This window comes from Osmerus mordax, chromosome 26, assembly GCF_038355195.1.
Source record: "Osmerus mordax isolate fOsmMor3 chromosome 26, fOsmMor3.pri, whole genome shotgun sequence".
NCBI lineage: Eukaryota > Metazoa > Chordata > Actinopteri > Osmeriformes > Osmeridae > Osmerus > Osmerus mordax.
The window spans coordinates 7,543,679-7,566,481 of record NC_090075.1 but is presented as its reverse complement, the minus strand read 5'-3'; the positions used below and the strand labels follow the sequence as shown (position 1 = coordinate 7,566,481).

Below are 22,803 nucleotides of genomic sequence, written 5' to 3'. Positions count from 1 at the left end.
TGCTATGGTATGAATAGACATTTTATTGTCATGCAATGAGACTGACCAAATTATGGAAGGTAACAATTGGAGGCCAATATGCATGCTCGCTTGGTCATATCCATTTTATTCAAATGGATTGTTATGTTTTTATTGTTCGACATCACCAAATGTTGTGTTGCCCTTATTCCCATGAATTATGAAAACATGCATGCGTAGGCATTAACTCAAGACAGAAGTTCCTTTTATCGATGTCAACATATGATGTCTCAACATAGTCCTGCAATTTCAAACCATGTCCCCGTCGGCCTGAGCGAGATGCACTTCCCTATATCATTTTCAGGGCTTTCTCAATGTCATTCTTGTCAACAGCATTCAATCTTGAGCCACTCTGGGCTTGTTGCTTGTTGAAGCAATGAGGAAGCGATCGGCATTTGTTGAGGGACTACTGCCATCACCATTCATCCACGGCCCTGTTGGAATCCTCGTCTGCGACAGCGCAGTCCAGGCGTTGAATTCCAGGAAGAGCCAGGTCTCTCTGGTTCAGTTTTTCGAGAAACGAGGAGAGAAGTCGCTTATTTAAATGGTCAGTGAGTGTCCTCTCTTCAACTTGGTCCTTGTCAACGTCTAGCTGTGCGTATACCTGCGAATTCGCGTCGCCTGTTTCTAGTGGCGCGCCCGTTTCGTCGTAGGACAAACCATTCAAATGTCCGTCGCTCCCTTTAGACTCTTCTTGGCCTCTGCTACCACCACAATCACCAGCAGCTTCTGACTCCATTTCCACCGACGTTAAAGTAGTCTGCAGCGCCACATTTTCTAGTTCTTTAATTCGTTTGCTTGTACGTGCATTTACTGCATCGAGGCGTGCATGAATAGGTTCATTTCCAGCCAACTCTGAGCCGTTGTTGAGATCCTCTCCTTCTTGCTCCATAATGGTCCACGTCATGCGCAGTCAGTGCAACGTAAAGCACCCTCGTGTGGTTAATGTGGCGCATTGCTCTCAGACTAAAAAGTTTTTTTATTTTAGATTATTTTAAATAATTGTATTAAGTGCGTGAATACAGTACAGTGTTGTGTATGTGCATTTCTATGTCAAACTATTCTCTGTAAGCTAATTTAATAAAAATGTGGTACGGAATCAGATTTTCTAGAGGATAACGTCATTTAAATGCTGCCGTTTCCTCCTGTACGTCATTTTTGTGCGTCACTTACGGAAGGGGGGTGGTGGATGCCCATTCGAATCAACAATACTCTGTTGTCGTTCAGGTACTGCTTATTTTCCTAACTAATGGTGCGACAAAACATATTGCTTTGAATGGTTTTTGACATATTTTATTAACAGTGCTCCTCAGTAATCTTCGGACACTTGCCTATCGCCTTCTCAGGCATCGACGTTAGCTAGCACAGCCAGCAGCCAGCTATCTAGTTAGCTTTCCAGCTATTCATTTTTGACACAGTTGTGTTAGCCACTTTTACGATTTAACTGTCAACCTGACGCGCTAGACATGTCTAGTGCTCTCTACGAACTGATTGCCCAGATGGCTTGTCCATTTTCGCAGCTAGATAGCTTTCAACAAATAATGTCCCTGTACATTTCACTCTTTGTCCCCAGTAGCTGAAGAGTAGCCATTGGAATGCCGAAAAAGTTCCAGGGCGAGAACTCCAAGGCGGCCACTGCCAAGGCCCGCAAGGCAGAGGCTAAAGCGGTGGTAGACGCCCGCAAAAAGCAGGAGCTGGAGGACGCCCTTTGGCAGGAGAACGATAAACATGTGCTAAAGAAAGAGCAGAGAAAGGTGAGCCACACCTCGCAGCGCGTCTGTAAAGATTCATGATGTGAAGCTACTTGACAGAAGTCATGCATCTGACGACGGCTCAGTCACCTCTCCGCCTGCATTGAAATTCAAATGGGTGTCATGCAGTTCGTATCAGACTACACAGTTCTGTGTACCTCTACACAGGATGACAAGGAAAAAAAACGTCTGGAGGCTTTGGAAAGAAAGAAGGAGAATCAGCGACTCCTGGACGAGGAGAGCGCAAGGATCCGGGGAAGAGCCACCGCGGAGCTTGCGACCGGCAAAGTCACCGGCAAGGTCACCAGGGCACAGATTGAGGAGACACTTCGCATCGAACAGCAACAGCTCGAAGAAGAGCCCACACTGAAAGGTTACAGTTCCAAGTCCCTCTCTCCAGTCAATAATATAGGCCACAATGTAGGCTTGTGTAGTCTCCCTGTTTCTCACTGTCCTTTCCCATCTCTCTGACTGCCTTTCTTTCTCTCTTACTCTCTTCCCTCCTGCCTGTCCCACTGTCTGTCCTCTCTCGCTCTCTCTGCCTCTCTCTCGCTCTCTCTCTCTCTGCCTCTCTCTCTCTCTGCCTCTCTCTCTCTCTGCCTCTCTCTCGCTCTCTCTGCCTCTCTCTCTCTCTGCCTCTCTCTCTCTACCCCTCTCTCTCTCTACCTCTCCCTCTCTCCACCTCTCCCTCTGTTTTTCAAATCCTTGTCTTCATCCCTCCCTTTTTTCGGGCCCTCTATTCCCGTCTCCAGAGAAGAGCCACCTGGAGACTCCCCTGGAAGAGAACGTGAACAGGATCGTCTTTGAGGAAGGGGAAGTGGAGGCCAGAACCATAGAGGATGCCATCTCCGTGCTCAGGTGAGCGCTAGGGCCACTAAACGGAACATATTACTACTACTACTCCTGATAATGATGATACATCTAATTTGTAATGCGCCTTTCTTGCACTCAAAGCACTACAGCATATTAGAATGCTCTTGTCCATGCTGAAGATAAGATAGATGGGACAAGTAAGCATGTGTCCTAGGAATCAAGTTGGGATCACTGAGTACGTCACTGTACGCTCTCCCATACGGCGCAGTCGGTCTTATTGTGGTCTGTGGCTTTCCTCCCAGCACGAGCGAGGAGGTGGACCGCCACCCCGAGCGCAGGGTGAAGGCGGCGTACGCGGCGTACGAGGAGGCCAACATGCCCCGCCTGAAGATGGAGAACCCCAACATGAGGTTGTCGCAGCTCAAGCAGCAGCTGAAGAAGGAGTGGATGAAGTCTCCGGAGAACCCCCTCAACCAGCATTTCAACACCTACAACAGCAAGTGATCCGGCTCTGGGAAACGAACTGTGCCCGGCACACTGGGGGGGGATATTACTTTTTGGAAGATGCAACTCGTTTATCGTTTGTTCCCCCCCCCTTTTCATGAAGTATGTCGCGGGGGGGGGGGGGGGGGGGAGCCTTCTCCAATCAAGGACTCGTGTCTGCAACAATCCACTTCCCTTTCATTTGAAAATCGCTGGTTGCAAGCCACCAATTTTCACGTCGGTGTGCCCAATGGCGAGGCCTGCATACAGGGTGAAGTTGTTTTTATTTCTGGTATTTCAATAAAAAAATGGGAGGCTGAGGGGTGGCAGACGTGAAAAACGAATTAAAGTAACTTATTTCCAGTTGAATCACCCATTTGGTTCTATTTATTTTGGATTAGTTTGGCCGTATTTGTGTTTGACAGCATTGCATGATGGCAGCCCTGCAAGAAGCTGGGAAGTGAAATCCTATTTGCTTGACAGTTCCTTTATGGCTCTCCGTTATTTTGCAGAGGCTCTTCGGCTGAAGTTTCCGATACATACCCCAGATGCTTTTTGCCACAGTTACTAACAAGGGTCTCAATAAGTCGTGCGATACTTATAATAATATAATTATAAAGTAATATCAAGGAGTGCTTTACCAGAGTACAGTTAGAAAATCACCACTTGTGTAGATGAGGTGTGATCATCTTTTCCGCACAAAGAGGGGAGTTTTTTGGGCACGCCGACATATCAGCTGAAATGATGGCCATTTCATTGGTTGTATTGCAGTCTTGATTGTGATATTTCATTGAATCCAAAACACTGTCCTGCAGGCTCTCTGCATTTCATGAGTTGCGTTTGAAGACCAGCTGGCACTTCAGTACCCAAACTGTTTTCAGGGAACATAGCAAATATCTAACGAGGTGTGATGTCACACAAAAAGGTGCTGTCATGTGACCTGGAGCCTCGTGCATGCCTTGAGTGACTGATTCAAAAGCTTGTCTGCAGCTGAGGATGCTATATCACCGAGTCAATTTATTTGACGCTATTTCGACTGCATTCTTCTAGACCATTCAGTCCAAAAAAAATATCTAAATGACTGATAGCTGAGTGAGTTTACTGAGGACTCAGACGCATGATGAGATAAATGAAAACAGGGATTATATTTGCTTTGCTCTATTGTAGGTGCCAGTACTTTGCAGGTCGATGAAATTGTGCCTCTTAAAATGATGAAATATTACAAATCATATAAACAATTTATAACCAGTGTGGCTTTTCAGTTTCTGTGACTAAACTAACACAAACGCAAATAAATTGCATCTTCCAAAGTGTACTCTCGTTGCCTCCTATCTGTCGGCCTATTACTCGGGGCTCGAATGAAAATAAGAGTACTTCCACTTTACCCCAAAAGGTATTGGTACATTTATTTGATGGAGCCTGGCAATTATTTATCTGATTGGTGACCTGTGCTCTGCCATTCTTCTTTACAAAGGTTTGTTACAGCGCAGCAACATTCAGATGCTGAAACGCTGACCCCAGCACCCAGCTGTCTTTGTGGTTGTGCCTGTTGCCAGGAAAAAGAGCAACTACAGTTAACGCAGCATGGATAACAAGGTTAGGGGAAAGGATCAACAGCCTCATCTACCATTTTGGCCCCTTATTGGGTTCTCGTGCGTTTGAATTTCTTAAGCCTTCAGAAGTATGCGGCTTCGAAATGTGTTACTGTGTGTTATGTCATCTTTTGCTCTGAATTTGAGCTCCCTTGTGACAAAGCAAATCAGCGAAATAGGCATTGAAAAGGGTTGCTCTGAAAAAGACTGATATTCAGGGTGCATCAGTTAGTGTCCATTAGATATAGTAAGAAACAGGACCTTTTTTAACACAAGAAAAAAAGACGGCAGAAAATAAACGGAGTGCAATTTTCTGAGTACTGGATAGTGTACTGTACACAATGGAAGGCGGCCAGTGCTCCAGCATATCAGAAAGGGATGTGATGTATTTATCACTGTGTTCTTGCTGGACTCATTCGTTCCCATCCGGAAAGAAAAGACACTTTGTGCCATCTGTTCTTCTGGTGCAGAGAAGATAAGAGGCCCTGTGAAGGCCTTTGAACTGCGTAGCATCAATGGCAAGTTTCTCTGACCCCTAATTACGATTCTGAATTCAAATCGGCCCTTCCTCTCACACACACACCTCTCACAGCTCGCGACAATTCCCGTCTATTTATGGACGCTCTTTGAGGCCCACGTATCAGTGAAATGTCCTGTTTTTTTTTGTTGTTGCTTTAGATCCCATGTCACATGTTTGTCTGTGTTCCGCAAGGACCTGTTGGTTTTTTTCCCCCTGGGTCCATTTGCATCTGGGCCTCTTAACAAGCCGAGCAGCTGCCCTTCCTTCACTTTGAATCCTAATGATTACTTTCAAAGGAAAGCTCCCCTACACTAGCCCTGTCAAGTGTGGGGACCAGGAGGAGTCTGTGTGCTGTTGGAGGACGCTCATCTTCACTGTGCCTTCCAACCGGCCAAGACGACTTCTAATTAGAAACCTGCGTCTTCGAAGATTGGAGAGAGAGACAGGAGTGAGAGAAGAGGATGAAGGTAAGATGCGCGGCACAAGTTACGAGCACTTGCAATCCCATATGAGAGTGGAAACATTGCTTATTGTTGATATGAATTCAGGAATAAATGCGTGGATTTGAATGACTGTTTTTAAACACAAAAAAAAGTGTCTATTGTTTTCCTTCAGTTTTGCAACTGTTTTGACCAAGGGTTACGTTCAATTTTCGTTTAAAACAATGTACATAAAAAAGAAAAAGCTCAGTTCTGCCCTGATCACTTGAATAATTTGTGACGCACTTAATATTAATTTGTGTATATATTCCCACATTGCTCAAAGTAGTCATATTTAAGTGGTCGTAATGTATAGTAGCAAATCCATTCAGATATGTTTGGATTATTATCTATGGGTTTAATTAATAGAGAAATCCATAGAGTCTCAGCGCTAATATGCTGATTTCCCTTTGGTGAGGTAACATCAGGGGGGCTCATCTGGTTCTGACAACAGCTTTTGAGTCACACATGGTTCTGTGAGACACAATCAAATACAGTTACAGTTTAAGGTGAGCACTAAATAGAAAAATCTCAAAACACTCAAATATTACATTATTACCATTTCCATTTGTAATAATTGTAAAGATTGTGTACGTGTACTGGGAACAGTCTCTAATCAAATACTGAATCTATTCAGTCTGGAAAATAGGTTGTTTTGAAAGACAAAATATCTATAATCATTGCGATTTATTATCCATTAAAAAAAAAATCTGCTCTTTTGCAGATTCTTCTCTTGTGAATGCCCTATAACCAGGATTTTTAGAATACAACGGGCAATTACTCATCAACTTAATCATTGAATATCTAGCATCGCTAATCTTCTCCTGAGGCCCATCTGCTACACAAGCTGACATAATGAGGCTGGTTTTGGTCAAACCCACCAATGCAACACACCGTCTCGACTCAACTGGAGATAGGCGTCGTGACCGTGATCCTGAACACTGCAACTCAAGGGGGGCATCTCCTACCGGACCATCCGAGGTCATGAGATATCAGTACTCTGGAACAGCCCTCCATCCCCGGGCCTCGACGCGAGAACGTGGCGGCAACTTCGCCACAACAGTTTCCTCGCACGCAACCACAAATGGAGTTCCCCTGCTGCCCGTTTCTTCTCCACAACCGTCTCCGCTCAAAACGCGGAGCACCACGCTTTCGCAATTGAGCAATCAAGACCTGCTTCGTTTCTGCAGTCAGATAGGAAGCCCCCCTGATCTTCACCTGGGCTCGGTTCAGTCTGCTGAGTGGCATGGGACCGACATGGGCCATCCCAGCCAGGTGTGTCGCTGCGATGGTCCTTCTCTCAACATGCTCCAGGATTCGGAGGCAGCCAGTTTCCAGCCTCGGTCCAAGCAGGGCTTCCTCAAGGACTGCCTCACCGGGTTTTCCAAGAGTGGAAATCTTAGCACTAAGAAGCAACCGAGGTCCTTGGTGCCATCGACAATAAATATTTTCCCTCAAGTCCTTAATCAAGAGGATGACATGAAAGAGATGGTTAATTGCTTCAAGGATAGTTTCATGTCCCACTGTGAAGGAGATGGAGAATTAAATGAGCATCACCAGCAAAAACAAAACAACCATTTTAAACTCAAAGATCATGATTTACCTCATGTTTCGACCGCCGAAAACCCAGACCATCTTCTCAACATCCCTTTGCATTCAGTCGAATCCAGTGAAGCCAGACGGCACCTGATTTTCTCCCAGAGTCAAGGGGAGCAGCAACCGTCGTTAACGCCTCAGAAGACGTCGGGTCGAAGTCCACGGAACTGCTGTGTCGGTGACCTGGCCGACCTTTGCGGGAACCAGCCACAATCGCTTCAGCAGTATCTACGGCAAGACTCAGATCCACAACGTGGTTTTCACCGAAACAGCTGGACTTCGGATGACAAAAAACAACCCGTCTGCCCAAAGCATCACCAGTTCCCGGCCTATCCTCCATTCACCAGCACCCCTCGTGTAAGGAGGTCGTCTGAGGCGGCCAGCAAACACGGAAGTATTTATTCTTCTACAAGTAGCCATCGCTGGCAGGAGAATCATTACTGTAATGAGAAGAGGAACAAGCAACCGGATAATCAGGTATGAAACCTAATAAATGCCAATTTAACTTTGTTATGTACAGTGAGTCGCTTCGACAACATTATTGATGGCCTGCTTTGTGTCCTCAATTGATGACTCTGTCGATGAAGGCCCTTTAAAGAAGTTCAAAAGCAGAAATGTACGTTGTCTCCCTGTTCCTTCTTAACGAGCAAACGCTCACTGTTACCATGCAGGGCCAAGACGGGTCTAAGTCGTCCCTCTCCAATTGTTCTCCAACCCCCTTAAACACCTTCCCGACCGGTGGCACCTTCTACGGAGACGCCGCGAGACCTCTGGAGAGCCACGGGACTTCCGAGAGTCATTTGGTCGACCCGGCCTTTGAGAGACAGCCTGTCCAGAGCTCCTTTTTAGAGGAGGTCTTTTCGAAAAGCGTCGGCGAGGACTCGAGTAAGGCCTGCAGCGACAGCCTCACCAGGGACGGAGGCGAGGCGCCACAGAGGAAGACGAAGGACATCGGCTACCGGCTGGGCCAACGCAGGGCGCTCTTCGGGAAGCGCAAGCAGCTGAGCGACTACGCGTTGATCTGCGGGATGTTTGGGATCGTCGCCATGGTGGCCGAGACGGAACTGTCCTCCGTCGTTTACACCAAGGTAACAGGGGAACCACGTCCGTTGCCGCTATCAGCTGTAGAAGAAGAAGTCTGTTTATTTGGGGGGGGGGGGGGGGGTTTCGGTTGAGGTTCCCCGTGTTGTTTATCGTGTTGTCTGCTCGTTCTGGCTGCAGGCATCGACGTACTCCTTTGCGTTGAAATGCCTCATCAGTCTCTCTACTGCTATATTGCTAGGCCTCATTCTGATGTACCATGCCCGGGAAATACAGGTCAGTACACAGGGCCACCCATCCTTCGGGCATTTTTGTAGAACTACACAACACTTCCGTAAACGCATAAAGAGAATAGGTTCTCTTAATACTAATCTGTCAAGGCAATTGTCATTGTCTGTCATGTCTCCGAACGCCTTGTTCATGTTGGTTTGAATATCCCCGTTCTCCGCCTCTCTTCTCCCTCCTAATGAACAGCTCTTCATGGTGGACAATGGAGCGGATGATTGGAGGATAGCCATGACCTACGAGCGGATCTTCCTGCTCCTCCTGGAGCTCCTGGTCTGTGCCGTGCACCCCATCCCCGGCCAGTACGCGTTCGCCTGGACCACGCGGCTGCCCTTCGCCAACCCTCCCTCCGCGGCCAAGTCCGACATCGACATCGTCCTCTCCATCCCCATGTTCCTGCGCCTCTATCTGATCGGCCGAGTCATGCTGCTCCACAGCAAGCTGTTCAGCGACGCGTCCTCGCGGAGCATCGGAGCCCTGAACAAGATCAGCTTCGACACGCGCTTCGTCATGAAGACTCTGATGACCATCTGCCCCGGCACCGTGCTTCTGGTGTTTAGCGTGTCTTGCTGGATCATCGCCGCGTGGACCGTCCGCGTGTGCGAGAGGTACATCGCAGGCCCGACATGTCACCTGACGCGTCGCGACTCCGTTTCTTTCCCTCTCCTCGGGATTATTATAACCGAGTCCTTTCTAACTTAAAAACATCCATGTCGCTGTTCAAATTCATCTAAAAGTAACATATTTAAACTTTGATCTCTCAAGATGTATTTGGTCCATAGTGATCACCAGTGACGACCTATGACCCTTGGTGCATTTCCTGTACTTCCTCAGGTATCATGACTCTCAGGGGGTGACCAGTAACTTCCTGGGAGCCATGTGGCTTATCTCCATAACCTTCCTCTCCATTGGCTACGGAGATATGGTCCCTCACACGTACTGTGGGAAAGGAGTGTGTCTACTGACTGGTATCATGGTGAGAGTTAAAAAAAAATATATTTTTATCATAGTAATGGGATAAATATGAGATAGGGACAGTATTGAAACTTGTTAGATGTCTCGCGTTCTGTTCTTCTCGGTTCGAGCTGAATCAGAGCCATTTCTTGTATTTCTTGTCAGCATTATTGAGTATGTTTACACGTTCCAGGGCTTTGTCCTGGTGAAATGGGAATGTTCATGACTTAGACTGTCTGTAGGGCGCTGGCTGTACTGCGTTGGTGGTCGCCGTGGTTGCGAGAAAGTCTGAGTTAACCCGGGCTGAGAAGCACGTTCACAATTTCATGATGGACACCCAGCTCTATAAACGGGTGAGTGGAAAATATATAAAACGGTGTGGGCTGCTGTTTTTGTTTTGGTTTTTTTGGTACTGTAACATACTTCTTCTGCTTGTTACCATGGGACATTTCCACAGGTGAAAAACACAGCAGCTAATGTCCTCAGGGAAACATGGCTCATCTACAAACACACCAAGCTGGTCCAGAAGATCGACCACGCAAAGGTTCGCAAACACCAACGCAAATTTCTGCAAGCTATTCACCAGTAAGTATTGATTTACAACCTCCAAGTGCCACCATAGAACATAATCCATATCGTGTACAGCATGTCTGAAATGACTTTGCTTCCTCCAAGGCTACGCAGAATTAAAATGGAGCAGAGGAAACTAATGGACCAGGCCAACACGCTTGTTGATTTAGCAAAGGTAGAAACGTTAACCCTTCATCATTCACTTCCTCTCCCTTGTCATCCTAATCCCTGTCATCATAATCTTCCTCTTCATCATTCTCACATATTGTACACCCATGGTATCACTGACCACGGCTAGTTTTTCCCCCCATGTTGCTCTGCAGACACAGAGCATGATGTATGACTTGGTCTCAGATCTCCAGCGGCGTAGCGAGGAGATGGACAGGCGGATGGAAACCTTGGAGGGCAAACTAGACGCAATCCTCCTCAGCCTGCAAGCCCTACCGAGCTCGCTCTCTCAGGCAATGACTCAGCAGCAAGCGGACTTCCTGGATGGCCTGCTGCACCGGGTGCGGGCAGCATCGTTAGTCTCTGCTCCTGACCTGCCATGTCCATCTTCCGTGACATCCGAAATCTTATTGCACAGTGGATCGCCTGCTCACATTCCTGAAATCTGAATGGATCAATTCAATGTTTATTTGTGATATTTGTGTCATTATCAGAGAGTTTCTACTTTATCTAAAGTATCTGTACGATCTTTTGGGACTTTAATTTCCCACAGGAAGAGCATAATAATTGTCCACCAGATGGCGCTATTAACTTTTGTTTGACACTACATTGACAATTATATGGACAACATTAGAGGATTAAAACAACTTTAACTTAGCTCAAAGTGTATTGGTCTATTTACAGGTATTTTGTTTGAATTACTTGTTACTTACATAGAGGATCCGGGACAATGTAGTTGCATTTCATTAATGTTTCTTAGTCCGTTATTTTTTTATTATTAACCTGTATTTATTGAACCCCCATCTCCTATCGGTTAGACATATGCTATATGTTATCTTCTTCGGGCACTTTGACGCAACATAAACTACCGTAAGTCAGAAAGGTGGGACCGTGGAGGCAGGAAACCAAGTCGTTGAAAAACAATGGAGTCTGGGTAATAAGCTACCCCCTCCTCATTGTGTGAGAGGACCCGAGTTTGTGATGGGGGTTTAGAAACAAACATGTTTATCATGGGTCCAAACATCACAATAAAAACACCGCAGTAGCCTACCAATACACGGTAAGCCTTTCGACTTTGAATGAATAACATCTGCAGTTCAGACAAGGAACAAGAAGACTTATTTTCCTTGAAGCCCTGAATAAAACGCTGTACTTTGTTCACACTTGGCAAGGAGTTCTCCCGCCAAAGTGAACAAGGAGTCTCACTTAATGGCACAACAACAACACGCGTCATCAGCATATGGTCTGTCACATACTACTCCCAGTCTCACATTGGCGGTGCACGCTAAGGTTTATATTTTAAAGTCCTTATAAAAAGTGAATTGTATAAGGGAGGTGCATCGACGACTGTTTATGTGCGCTGCTTAGTCCAACAAACGGGTCAATATGCCAAACGGCATCTAACTAAGTAGTAGTAACAGATATTTACATAATCTCGCGTCAAATTCTCGGAAGTGAACCAGTGCGACGAGACCACCGTTTTCGCGCGCTGAGCCTAAGCTCCGGTCACACTGGGGATTGACGGAGTTTGCAGCCTATCAGGTGCATAAACCGAACTTGCCTTATCCAATGGTGAAACAAAGACTTCTTAGCAGGCGGGGAAACAAACTATTGAAGATTCTTATTGATTCAGTCTTCAACTGCATTCAGAAGGGTAGTGCGTGGAAATTTGACCAAGAAGTTGTTTAGGGAATACGATTGACGGGATTTTAACATATTTTTCCTGATTGCATTTGGACTATAAATAGGTAACGTAATGACTCAACTTGTTCAACTTATGAAATTAGATAGCTAGCTTTAAAGCTACTTGTAGCTTGATCAAACTTGTTAAAAAGAGTTCCCGAATGTGGCTAGCTTGAACTGGTAAGATTAAAAAAGATTCGAGTCCTCGTCCACAACTGACTTAACACCGTTCCTGAAAAGTCGTGAAGCATTTAAATGTGTAGTAAGCGTTAACGTTATCCGCTGTTCAGTCACTGATGGTCACATCGCTAGCTAGCATTGGCTAAGTTAGCGCCCTTAACGTGGTGCGCTGTCACAGTCAACGTCGATTAATAAGGAAAGGATTACTGTATGAAGCTGCAGCATTTTCCTGGTAGCCATATGTCTAGCTTGCTGGCGTGTTGATACTGTGTAGCTGAATAGTGTGAACCTGTACAATTGATAAAAGTTTGATGGTAGTCTAGTTGATCTCTTCATGGTCACGGCCACGCTCGCCTTGCTCCATCGAGCCAGCTGACCCGAGGAGACCTCGCCTACAACAGTGGCCCAGCTGTGTTCAAATCAACAGTGGATTTAAGGCACTTAAAAGACGAATAACGTTACTGTTGTTTACACTGTTTGTGCTGGCCTAGAGTACACAAGTCACTTGTCCGAACTCGCCACCTATTGTGTTCTCACAGCGTGGTTGACAAAACTGCCGTGAATGGAAGCCACATTGTTTAATAGCGCTCCCTCGCGCTCGGATGGGGTCTCTGTAGTGACTTTTAAAGGGGTGGGAGTGGCTTGTGCAGTTTCCCGCACTGTATTAAAATCAGCATATTGTAGAAGTAGATCAATGCACATTGACCACTTCCTAGATTGCTTAGATGTTAGGGATCAGAGGTGGATTACATATATATTTATTTTTTTACTACAAAGGTTAAATATTAACAACCAGCTTCTGTATATTTACCCATAATGCCCTCCCTTTCTCACAGGGCAGCTGCAATGTGGATTCAAGTGCGCACCATGGATGGGAAGGAGACCCATCGGATCGACTCCCTTTCCAAACTCACCAAGGTGGATGATTTGCGAGTTAAGATTCTGGAACTCTTCAAGGTCGAACCAGATAGACAGAGGCTGTTCTACAGGGGCAAACAGGTGAGACTGAAACTGGGTCCATTTCAAAGTTGTCAGGTGACAGTATCTGCATTAGGCAATGGAAAAGTTCCTGTTTTGGTTTACTAAACGTGGGATTTTAGGAGAAAGGGAGATGAACAAATCTCGTGTTGGTTTGTGCATACAGGTTAGGACTTTATTATACAGCTATTGATATACAGCTAGGTTTATATTTATGATGGGTGAGATGGTCCGCTAGGGATTGTCAGGAGCACGACCAAAGAATTCCAATGTGCCTGTACATGCTACAAATGGCAAATAAACTTGAATTTTACCTTATTCTAGAAGGCCATACAATAAAGACTTAAAAATTGGATTAACGTTTCCCGATTGAAAGGATTGACGAGGGATTTTGAGGCTGTTTCCATGACTTACAAATGTTTGTTTTTGTATGATGTCATCATACTACTGTACTTTCTTTGTTACTTAAAAATATGTGGTGTGTAATGACTTGGTGGCGCTCATCTTGGCCAGGACGCTCTTGAAAAAGAGATTTAAAATCCTGTGATGAACCTTTACGGGCTAAATAAGGAAACCACACATGCAAACAAAAATAGACAGTCTTAAGCAAAAACGTATGAACCTCTCTCAAAAACCGACCACATAAGCTAAAAAGGAGATACGAACCCACATGCATGACTGTTGCATTTCACACTGAGGACAGTCAGGTGTCTGACGTTCGATGTCAGCCAATCCCTAACATCTCCCGCCTCCCCCTCACAGATGGAGGACGGCCACACCATTTTCGACTACAACGTGGGCCTGAACGACATAGTGCAGCTGCTGGTCCGCCAGGCCCGACCTGCCCCCAGCGCGGGCCTCAAAAGCAAGGACAAAGAGGCCGAGCTGTCGGACTCCGACTCTGGCTGCGGCTCCGCGCAGAGCGAGTCCGACAAGAGCTCGACGCACGGCGAGGCTGAGGCGCCGGCGGCGGGTACCTCGGGCCAGACGGACGCCCCTGACCTCGTCGATCCCGGGTTTGGCTTCTACAAGGTGAGCCATCTCCGGAACGGTTCCCAAATGCGTTTGCCTAGGAGTCATCGTTCATCCTGTGTTTATATTTATGTCTGTACCACATATCGCTCATGTTATACACACACCCAGTTGTGGGGATTCTACGATTACGGTAACCAAAAGCGGCAATTTCCCAACGTTTCTTTCCTCGTCTCTGTAGATAAATGAGTTTGTTGATGCCAGAGATCTAAACATGGGCGCCTGGTTCGAGGCCCAGATTGTGAATGTCACAAAAACTCCAAAGACCCCTGAGGAGGAAGGAGCAGATGCTAAACTAGCAGAGGAGGAAATCCGCTACCACGTCAAATACGAAGAGTAAGTAACAAATAAACATAACGAAAATGAATTAGTGAAAATTATATGAAAAAGTATACTTTTTCATATAATTTTCACTGTGTGCTTGGCAAGGACATTTCTAGCTGGTCAGTGTGCAACTAGGCTACTGCTTGGGGAAGTTCTGTCCGTCTTGCCTGTGAGGGGGGAAAAGTAGTTTGCTAAGCTTGATTTAAGATGTCCAAACCACTTCCAGCTTGCTCTAGCCTAAAAATCCCCACTTCCACCCCCACATGTAATCCATCTCCACAGTGCAGTTGGTAGTGTTTTAAAAGGCGAAGAGGCACTGGTATTGTTTGTTATGCAAAATCCCCTTGGTTACAATACTACTCCCTCGTTTTTGGGGCTTTGAGAATGATTAGCTAAACCACATATTTTATTATTGCAGTTAAACAATGTCAACAAAACAGGGTCAAAGCAGTCTTTTGGTTTCAGTTTGACGAGGGGAAAAAGAATGGTTGCTCAAAGTCTGTTATTTCTGCACGTAATCCTCATCCAAAGGCACACTTGCATTGGCTTGCTTGCAAGTGTGTAAGAAACTGAGGAACATTAAGCCGAACGGCGAATTTTGACGACGCCGTCGCCAGCGACGGCTCTTCTCGGCGTTCAGACAGCCCTTCGCGTCGCCTTCCTTGTAGATGTGTCAGTGCTCTGTAAGATGGCCGTATGTAGGAAGCACCTGGAGTTGTGGATGAGTTGTATACTGAGTGTGTGCGTGTGTGTGGTCTCCAGTTACCCCGAGAACCCGGTGGTGCAGCTGCTGGCGCAGGACGTGCGCCCCCGCGCCCGCACGGTGTACCAGTGGCACCAGCTGGAGCCCGGCATGGTCGTCATGGTGAACTACAACCCGGACGAGCCCAAAGAGCGAGGCTACTGGTACGACGCCACCATCCAGAAGAAGAAGGAGACGCGCACCGTCCACGAGATCCACGCCAAGATCCTGCTCGGGTGAGCGCACCCGCTCATGCCTTCATTTATACACGTCCAGGGGTTTCTATTAATACTCATAGCTATGCCCATGAAGAACCTTTTTTTTTTGGTATAAAATACAGCAGCATGACAAAAAAAACATGCTGTTTTTGGTCTTGTTTTAAATGTGCACTTGGTCTAGTAATTCGACACGCTCGATAAAGGGACCGACTTGGTAATGTGGAGTGTCTAGTGACGTGTGGGTGGGTTGTGGACGTTTTGCTGAGATCCAGTGTTTTATTTCAGCGATGCGGGTGATTCCCTGAATGACTGTCGAATCATGTTCCTGACTGAGATATACAAGATTGAAGAGCCCGGTGTTCTAGATGGTTCCGGAGCCGGGTCCGACAGCCCCATGAAAAGTAGGTTTTGGCAGAACCGTAATTCGGATGTTCATTTGCGTGGTATATCAAGATCGAAATATATTTGTCCCAAAATCGGTGGGGGGGGGGATTTTAAGACGCCTGGGGAAAAAAAGAATTTTCATAAGATGGTGAATGTTGACATAAATTAACTAAAGAAGTTGCCTTCGTGAACTCAATCGCGCCTCTTCGCACGCTGCAGGATCCAACGGGCCCGAGTGCAAGCACTGCAAGGACAACCCCGCCAAGAGCTGCCGCTGGTGCAACTGCCACGTGTGCGGCGTGAAGCAGGACCCCGATAAGCAGCTCCTGTGTGACGAGTGCGACATGGCCTTCCACATCTACTGCCTCAACCCCCCCCTCAGCACCATCCCCGAGGACGAGGACTGGTCAGTGGAAGGGAGGGACAGATGGGGTGGCCTTTTATTGGGGGGGGGGGGGGTGGAGATTAATCCAATTTTTATTAATTAGTCTGGGGCTCCCACAGTCTGTCCAGTGTCCCTTGTATGAGTCTGTTGGTATGGTGTCGAGAGACCATTAGGTTTTTCACAAAGCGTTGATTTTTGTTTTGTTTTGAACTGCATCAATTCTGCGTCACAGATGCACATGGACAAAACAAACGTTGAAATATGTCACCAAAAACTTGTTGCACACGAGTCACAGTATGCCCCGCCGTGTTTTGCCGCTCACCACGTCCGTCGGAAATGTTCCAGGTACTGTCCCGAGTGCCGCACCGACTCCAGCGAGGTCGTCCTGGCCGGGGAGAAGCTGAAGGAGAGCAAGAAGAAGTCCAAGATGGCCTCCGCCAGCTCCTCCAGTCAGAGGGACTGGGGAAAGGTAACGCACTTTTTGCCGGACGTATTTATTCGTATCGTTTTCAATTGACGAGGCACTTAGTTTCTCTGCTTTCTTGAACCCCCCCCCACACACACGCCACAGGGTATGGCTTGTGTGGGCCGCACCAAACAGTGCACCATCGTGCCCTCCAACCACCACGGCCCCATCCCCGGAGTCCCCGTGGGAACCCTCTGGAAGTTCAGAGTGCAGGTAAACGGCACCTCGTCAACCAGCTGACACCCCCAGTCTTGTTTTTAGAGGGTTTATTCCGTGTCCGAGTAACGGGCCACCCTGGGTGCGTTGAGCCGAGATATTTAGTGTAAAGCTCAGTCCTTCCTGACCTCGTTCCGTGCGTGCAGGTCAGCGAGTCCGGAGTCCACAGACCCCATGTCGCCGGGATTCACGGGAGGAGCAACGACGGGGCCTACTCTCTGGTGCTGGCAGGGGGCTACGAGGATGATGTGGTAAGTTGGACACTTTGCCTTCAGCCAGGCCACGCTCAAAGTTAACGACCCCTTGTCCAAGTTCTGCCCGGTTGATAGAGATTCGGTTGAAAACGGCAAACCCCCCCCACTGTTCAGCTTTTGTGATGGGACTATGCCACTCGTGGCAATGCAGTAATGGTTTTTAATTATTGGCGCCAGGTTGATGGGGAATGAGCTCAGATTTCGGTGCTTTGTAGCAATTTTATATATGCCTCCACCAATGGAGGATGACGCTGATACTGGTTGTCTATTGGTTACAGGACGACGGAAACGAGTTCACCTACACTGGCTCCGGGGGGCGGGACCTCTCAGGGAACAAGAGGACCGCCGAGCAGTCGTGCGACCAGAAGCTCACCAACATGAACAGGTATCTGAGCCGACACCCTTCCAAACATGACCACCTGACTCCCAACATTAGCATCGCGCCATGGTTTGACAAAACCAGCCCACTTCACTGTGCACAAACAAGATCCTGTTCCGAATGCGAGGGACTTGACCCCACTGTGGTGTGCCCCCCCAGGGCCCTGGCTCTCAACTGCAACGCGGCGGTGAACGAGAAGGACGGGGCGGAGGCCCGGGACTGGAAGGCCGGCAAGCCCGTCAGGGTGGTGCGCAGCTCCAAGGGACGCAAGCACAGCAAGTTCAGCCCCGAAGACGGCAACAGATACGACGGCATCTACAAGGTAGGGAAACGGGGGGGACCACCCGTAGACTCGCAGACCGATAGCTGGGTGGGTCTTTTTATAGCAATCTGTACTTATCTAGCTGTTATATTGGTTCTCTTTGTCGCAGTGTGGGTTAGGACTGGATAGCCTTTACTCGCACTGCTTGATGAGATCCGAGAACGTACACACGCTGACAATCTCCACGTTGTCTGGGTAGATCCGCGAGGTAACCCTGAGCTCAGATGGCTGAGCGGTTAGGGAATCGGGCTATTAATCAGAAGGTTGCCGGTTCGATTCCCTGGCCGTGCAAAATTACGTTGTGTCCTTGGGCAAGGCACTTCACCCTACTTTCCTCGGGGGAATGTTCCTGTACTCGCTGTAAGTCGCTCTGGATAAAAGCGTCTGCTAAATGTACATTTAGTCATTTAGCAGACGCTCTTATCCAGAGCGACTTACAGTAAGTACTGGGAATTTTTTTTAAATGTAAACCTTGTGTCGTGACAGGTGGTGAAGTACTGGCCGGAGAAGGGCAAGTCCGGCTTCCTGGTCTGGAGGTACATGCTGAAGCGCAACGACGACGAGCCGGCGCCGTGGACCCGGGACGGGAAGGAGCGCGTCAAGAAGCTGGGCCTCACCATGCAGGTAGCGACCGGGCCCTCCTCCCTCAGACGCCACCACGTCCGCCCTCCGTCGGGAGGAGTTCTTCATAGGCGTTTTGAAACCTTTTCACCTTAAGACCCGTCCCGGGTGAAAACATTCATCTGTGTTGGAAGTGTTCGACTGAAATCTCCTGCGGTTAACAAACCGAAACCCCGCGACGAGCAGCGTCTGTGGGTTCTTTTTTTTTGTTTTCTGACGGTTGGCTTGGGTTTCCTTCCAGTACCCCGAGGGTTACCTGGAGGCAGTGGCTGCCAAGGAGAAAGAGAAGGAGAAGGAGAACAAGCAGGATGAAGAGCTGACCGAGACGCCCACCAAGGGAAAGAGGAAGAGGAAGTCTCAAAGCGCGGGTGAGTTAACGGCCCCCTCTCTCTCTCTGCCGCCATCACGGCCCGATCCAAGTGCTTCAACGTACGAGTAGTGCCGTCGCGCTCTGCTTCAGGCGAGCGGAGAAAAAGCGCCGAGCTAGCTTGCGATCCGAACGACGCAAGTACGCCCGGGTAAACCGGCACGGTTTCATCATGGTCACGCGTGCCGTTTTGTCTTGTGTTCCCAGCCGAGGAGAAGGCGTCTCCAGCCAAGAGCACCCCTAAGAAGACGAAGGTGGAGTCCTACAAACTGACCCGCGAGCAGAAGGCCCTCGTCAAGGACGACGAGGCCAACAAGAGGCTCTGGGGCGAAGCCATGGAGTCCCTGGCTCTCGGACCGGTAAGACGACCCCCAGACGCCCCTCCCTATTCAACGCCCCCACCCCCCATTAGGATATCTTTCCGTGGATATCTGATGGCTCAAATGCACTCGTGGGATCTTTGAGGATCTCGCGTACGAGCGCCTAATTGTCATCTTGCTCCTGCAGAGGTTTTTGAACAAAGTCGAGGAGGTCTTCTTGTGCATATGCTGCCAGGAAGTGGTCTACCAGCCAGTCACAACAGAGTGCCAACACAACGTCTGCAGGGTAAGTTGAGCACCCTTTCGCTAAAAATGGCTTTGAACATAAGTTCATGGTTAACCGTGTAATAGGCTCATTTCCGACAACTTCTCCATTTGGTGTGTCTCCCCCCCCCCCTTTTATTTTGGGGATTTCACTGTACCTTCTAAAAATAAGTGTGGCCAGATATGTACTGACGGTTGACCCGTATCTTCTCATCCAGGAATGCCTCCAACGGTCTTTTAAGGCGGAAGTGTATACCTGCCCTGCCTGCAGACACGATCTTGGCAAAAACTACCCCATGAATATCAACAAACCCCTCCAAGCCATCCTAAAGCAGCTGTTCCCCGGCTACAGCAGTGGACGGTGATAACCTGTGACAGTCTGTTCGACCCGCCAGGGGAACAGAATGAACTTATGAGGGCAATTTAGCATGTCAGTACAGTACAAAAGAATCACTTTCTTAATATATTTTACAAATATGAAAGAGAAAAAGAAAAATGTTCTGCCTTTTTGCCCGTCCCCCCATCATAGGGCGTGGTCCAACTTGAAAAGTCCTTGAACTGGTAATGTTATAGAAACTGCCTTGATCAGATGTATTTGTAACGTAGCATTGTCCAAGTGCCGTTTTGACCCGAAATCGCCAAAACCTAATTCATGCCTGCTTCCTCTTTGAGTAAATGCCTTACAACCGTAGAATGCAGGGTCTTCTAAGAGCTGATGAAGCCAAACGTCAGATGCCATCAGCCACATCCGTTGTTGAGAGAGAGAGAAAAGGATAGGACACTCCCAAATGGAACATGTATTCAAGCTCACCAAATCCGTTGACGTCTCGTCTGGTGGAACTGTTCTCCTGTAAATGGCACAGTCCCATATCCTTTTAGAAAGAAATGTCCGTTACCTGCCTTTGTTATGTGTTCCCTGGTTGACTGGGAAACGAAGCCACCTTGTATTTTTTTGGGAAATCAAGGTGGAGTATTACACATGGGTGCAAACTGTAGGAAGAATTACGTGGATGAATTTGGTATCGACTCCAACCAAGAAGCATTTGAGTTTGAAGTTCTCAAAAGTGCTTAGTTGCGATCTGTGTCTTCTTTTACAAGGGTTTCAGTGTGAATTTGAATGAACTAATTCCAATAACACTTTCACTCATATGCTGCCTTTTTGATGTGATCTACTTTATCATATCACTTGTAATAAGAAAGTTTCCTAACATGATTAAAACAATGTAAAAATTTGACAGAAGAAAAAGTCTCCTGCCCCTGAACTAATCTAGAAAATGGGTGATTTGATATTTTGTTCCATGTCTTGTAGAATTATTAATTATCCCTTTTAAATATAACATGTATTCACGTTTACTCTTTGTTGTATAAGCATAGGGATTCCATCTTATAAGTTTGAAACGAGTCCAAAGAAGCCAATCACTTAACCAGTAGGGAATTGTAGAGTTCCTGTTTTGGGTTTCCACAAAACTCTTGATAGGCGATTCTGTGGAAACCCTGAATATTTAGCTCTGTAGGTCTTGTCCCTTGGCAGTGGACAGGAAATATTTTAAGAATCAAAATTTGTACTTTGTTGGTTAAATTCTCTTTTTTTTTTTTACTTCCGTTTTAATCCTTTTATTGGTGTGTATCGGAGTTCGATTCCATCTCCTGTCGTCTCCTTGGCCTACTCATTTGTGTGTATGGTTATTTTGTGGTGGAATTACAAGCAAAAAACATTCAAGGAAGCTCTTAGACCGGTGATTAGTTAATGAGGCCAGAAGAAAAATGTCCAGGTTAGGGAGAAGCTAAGGAACAGACCACCCTCCTTGCTGAATGAATGCCAGTGGCTGCAGATATTAGTAATACCTCAAATATTTACAAGATTTGCATAGACTGGAAATGTATATTTTCTGAAATTGTATATTTTTTAGTACATTTTAGCTGTTTGATATGTAGTTTTAGATGTATTACTACTTGCTTGCACATGTTTGGTGCAACATTTCCAATAAATCTTCAGCCTTTTATAAAATAAAATTGCAACATTTTAAGCTTGTTCTGTGTCACTTTCAGTGTTTTAACACCTTGTTCTTAACCCTTGTGCTGCCTTCGGGTCACATGACCCAAAGGTTCATAACGAACCATCGTTGTGTTTACTCAATACAAAAACAAATATAAATAACTTTCTTTTCTGAGACAGCCCAATGGTTAAAAGAAAATGCTTCACTTTGTTTTTGTATGCGGTAAATTTGTTGCAATACGACGGTGGGTCACAATGACTGATGGGTCAGAATGACCCGAAGATAACACAAGGGTTAAAAGCGCCACTAAAATGCTGTTGCTTATATTTTCGTGGAAGGGAAGTGAAATGTGTTTCCCTTTGTTGCCACCTTTGTGGATGTGTAAAACTTACCATGTAGTCATCTGGGTTGTGTGGAGCAAGGCTGTTTCGTGTCTTATGATGTGCCTGTTATGCATACTTATGCAAAAGTAGTGCAGACTATAATCAAGGCTTATCTTACAGGAATACTATGTAAAGTGCATTCGGGGTCTGAGCAATTAGGAAGTTGAGACCTGCCTGGGCGTCTCATAGGAATAATGCTTCCTAAGACAAATAAAAGGTACATTGCTTGATGTAAAATGCTATTAGTAAACGTGCAATAAAACTATATTCACAAATGCATGCATAGAAATGTGAGATCAGCATCTTTGCCTTTTTTATTGGCTGTTAAACTTAATTGTCAAGGAGATTAGTTAAACGTATCGAAACCATTTCTATGTACCCTAACCAGTATGTTAGGGTTCCTACGTGCGTTATGTGCGTTAACGTGATAGGCTTAGATATTAGTCCTTCATTACCGAAACCAACAACATCTCGAGAACGCAGAAATGGGTGGTTACTACTACGTGGTCAAGCCAATCACATACCCCAATGCCGTGTAGTAGGCGTGAGGCTGACGTCTGCTTGCAACCTAGCTTTCAAGCTAGCCTAGCTAGTGAAGATAATCGATAGATTGGATTTCATAAAACGAGACAAATAGAAAGGGGAACATTAAGAAAGAGACATAGTTTACTGCAGGAGGTAATGATGAATTATTTGTTAATTCTGGATGCATCATTGCACCGACCTAACACGTGCCATTTCGGTGGGGATTTAAAGAGTTGTGATGGCTGTCGTCGGGGATGTTTTGTTGACTTTAATGCATGGAATGGAGGAAGCTAGCTAGCTATGGGGGTGATTACTGATTGCGGTTCAACTGTGATGGTTTTATAAACTATACTCTTGCTATATGCTTGCTTTTAGTCGTTATGCCAGATAGTCGATGTGTTTTTAATCACTATCTAACGCCGCTATCAGTAAACTCAATGGCCTTGCATCATTTAGCTTGCAGGCTATTTTATCACAGTCAGCAGTAGAATTA

General features: G+C 46.7%; 4 protein-coding genes across 8 annotated transcripts in view; all 4 read left to right on the top strand.

The window, feature by feature from the left end:
- Positions 1-1,186: 1,186 nt before the first annotated feature.
- Positions 1,187-4,378, top strand: ccdc124 (coiled-coil domain containing 124). 2 transcript variants are annotated; one of them, XM_067229837.1, is made up of 5 exons: positions 1,187-1,245; positions 1,595-1,772; positions 1,938-2,142; positions 2,522-2,627; positions 2,885-4,378. In XM_067229837.1, the coding sequence occupies exons 2-5, from the start codon at positions 1,614-1,616 to the stop codon at positions 3,084-3,086; spliced, it is 672 nt and encodes a 223-aa protein (XP_067085938.1). In that variant the 5' UTR covers positions 1,187-1,245; positions 1,595-1,613; the 3' UTR covers positions 3,087-4,378. The 2 variants fall into 2 exon arrangements, with proteins under 2 accessions (XP_067085938.1, XP_067085937.1); XM_067229836.1 differs by having other exon boundaries at positions 1,193-1,245; positions 1,592-1,772.
- Positions 4,379-5,506: 1,128 nt separating this feature from the next.
- Positions 5,507-10,891, top strand: LOC136936017 (small conductance calcium-activated potassium channel protein 2-like). Of its 4 annotated transcripts, none has more exons than XM_067229742.1 (11): positions 5,507-5,644; positions 6,111-6,165; positions 6,381-7,729; positions 7,924-8,340; positions 8,474-8,569; positions 8,768-9,186; positions 9,413-9,554; positions 9,775-9,885; positions 9,990-10,117; positions 10,208-10,277; positions 10,426-10,891. In XM_067229742.1, exons 3-11 carry the CDS (start codon positions 6,512-6,514, stop codon positions 10,717-10,719), a joined length of 2,895 nt encoding a protein of 964 aa, XP_067085843.1. In that variant the 5' UTR covers positions 5,507-5,644; positions 6,111-6,165; positions 6,381-6,511; the 3' UTR covers positions 10,720-10,891. The 4 variants fall into 4 exon arrangements, with proteins under 4 accessions (XP_067085843.1, XP_067085841.1, XP_067085842.1 ...); XM_067229740.1 differs by having other exon boundaries at positions 5,535-5,644; positions 6,085-6,165; XM_067229741.1 differs by having other exon boundaries at positions 5,616-5,644; positions 6,075-6,165.
- Positions 10,892-11,919: 1,028 nt separating this feature from the next.
- Positions 11,920-21,426, top strand: uhrf1 (ubiquitin-like with PHD and ring finger domains 1). Its single transcript, XM_067230091.1, has 17 exons — positions 11,920-12,018; positions 12,970-13,132; positions 13,874-14,143; positions 14,325-14,479; positions 15,230-15,445; positions 15,713-15,828; positions 16,031-16,217; positions 16,542-16,665; positions 16,768-16,875; positions 17,025-17,129; positions 17,411-17,517; positions 17,671-17,833; positions 18,320-18,457; positions 18,696-18,822; positions 19,029-19,180; positions 19,329-19,427; positions 19,624-21,426. The coding sequence occupies exons 2-17, from the start codon at positions 12,980-12,982 to the stop codon at positions 19,768-19,770; spliced, it is 2,367 nt and encodes a 788-aa protein (XP_067086192.1). The 5' UTR covers positions 11,920-12,018; positions 12,970-12,979; the 3' UTR covers positions 19,771-21,426.
- Positions 21,427-22,333: 907 nt separating this feature from the next.
- kdm4b (lysine (K)-specific demethylase 4B) overlaps positions 22,334-22,803 on the top strand; it is a gene marked incomplete in the record, with an annotated part of 41,375 nt that continues 40,905 nt past the window's right edge. The window contains 1 exon segment of the mRNA XM_067229696.1: positions 22,334-22,463.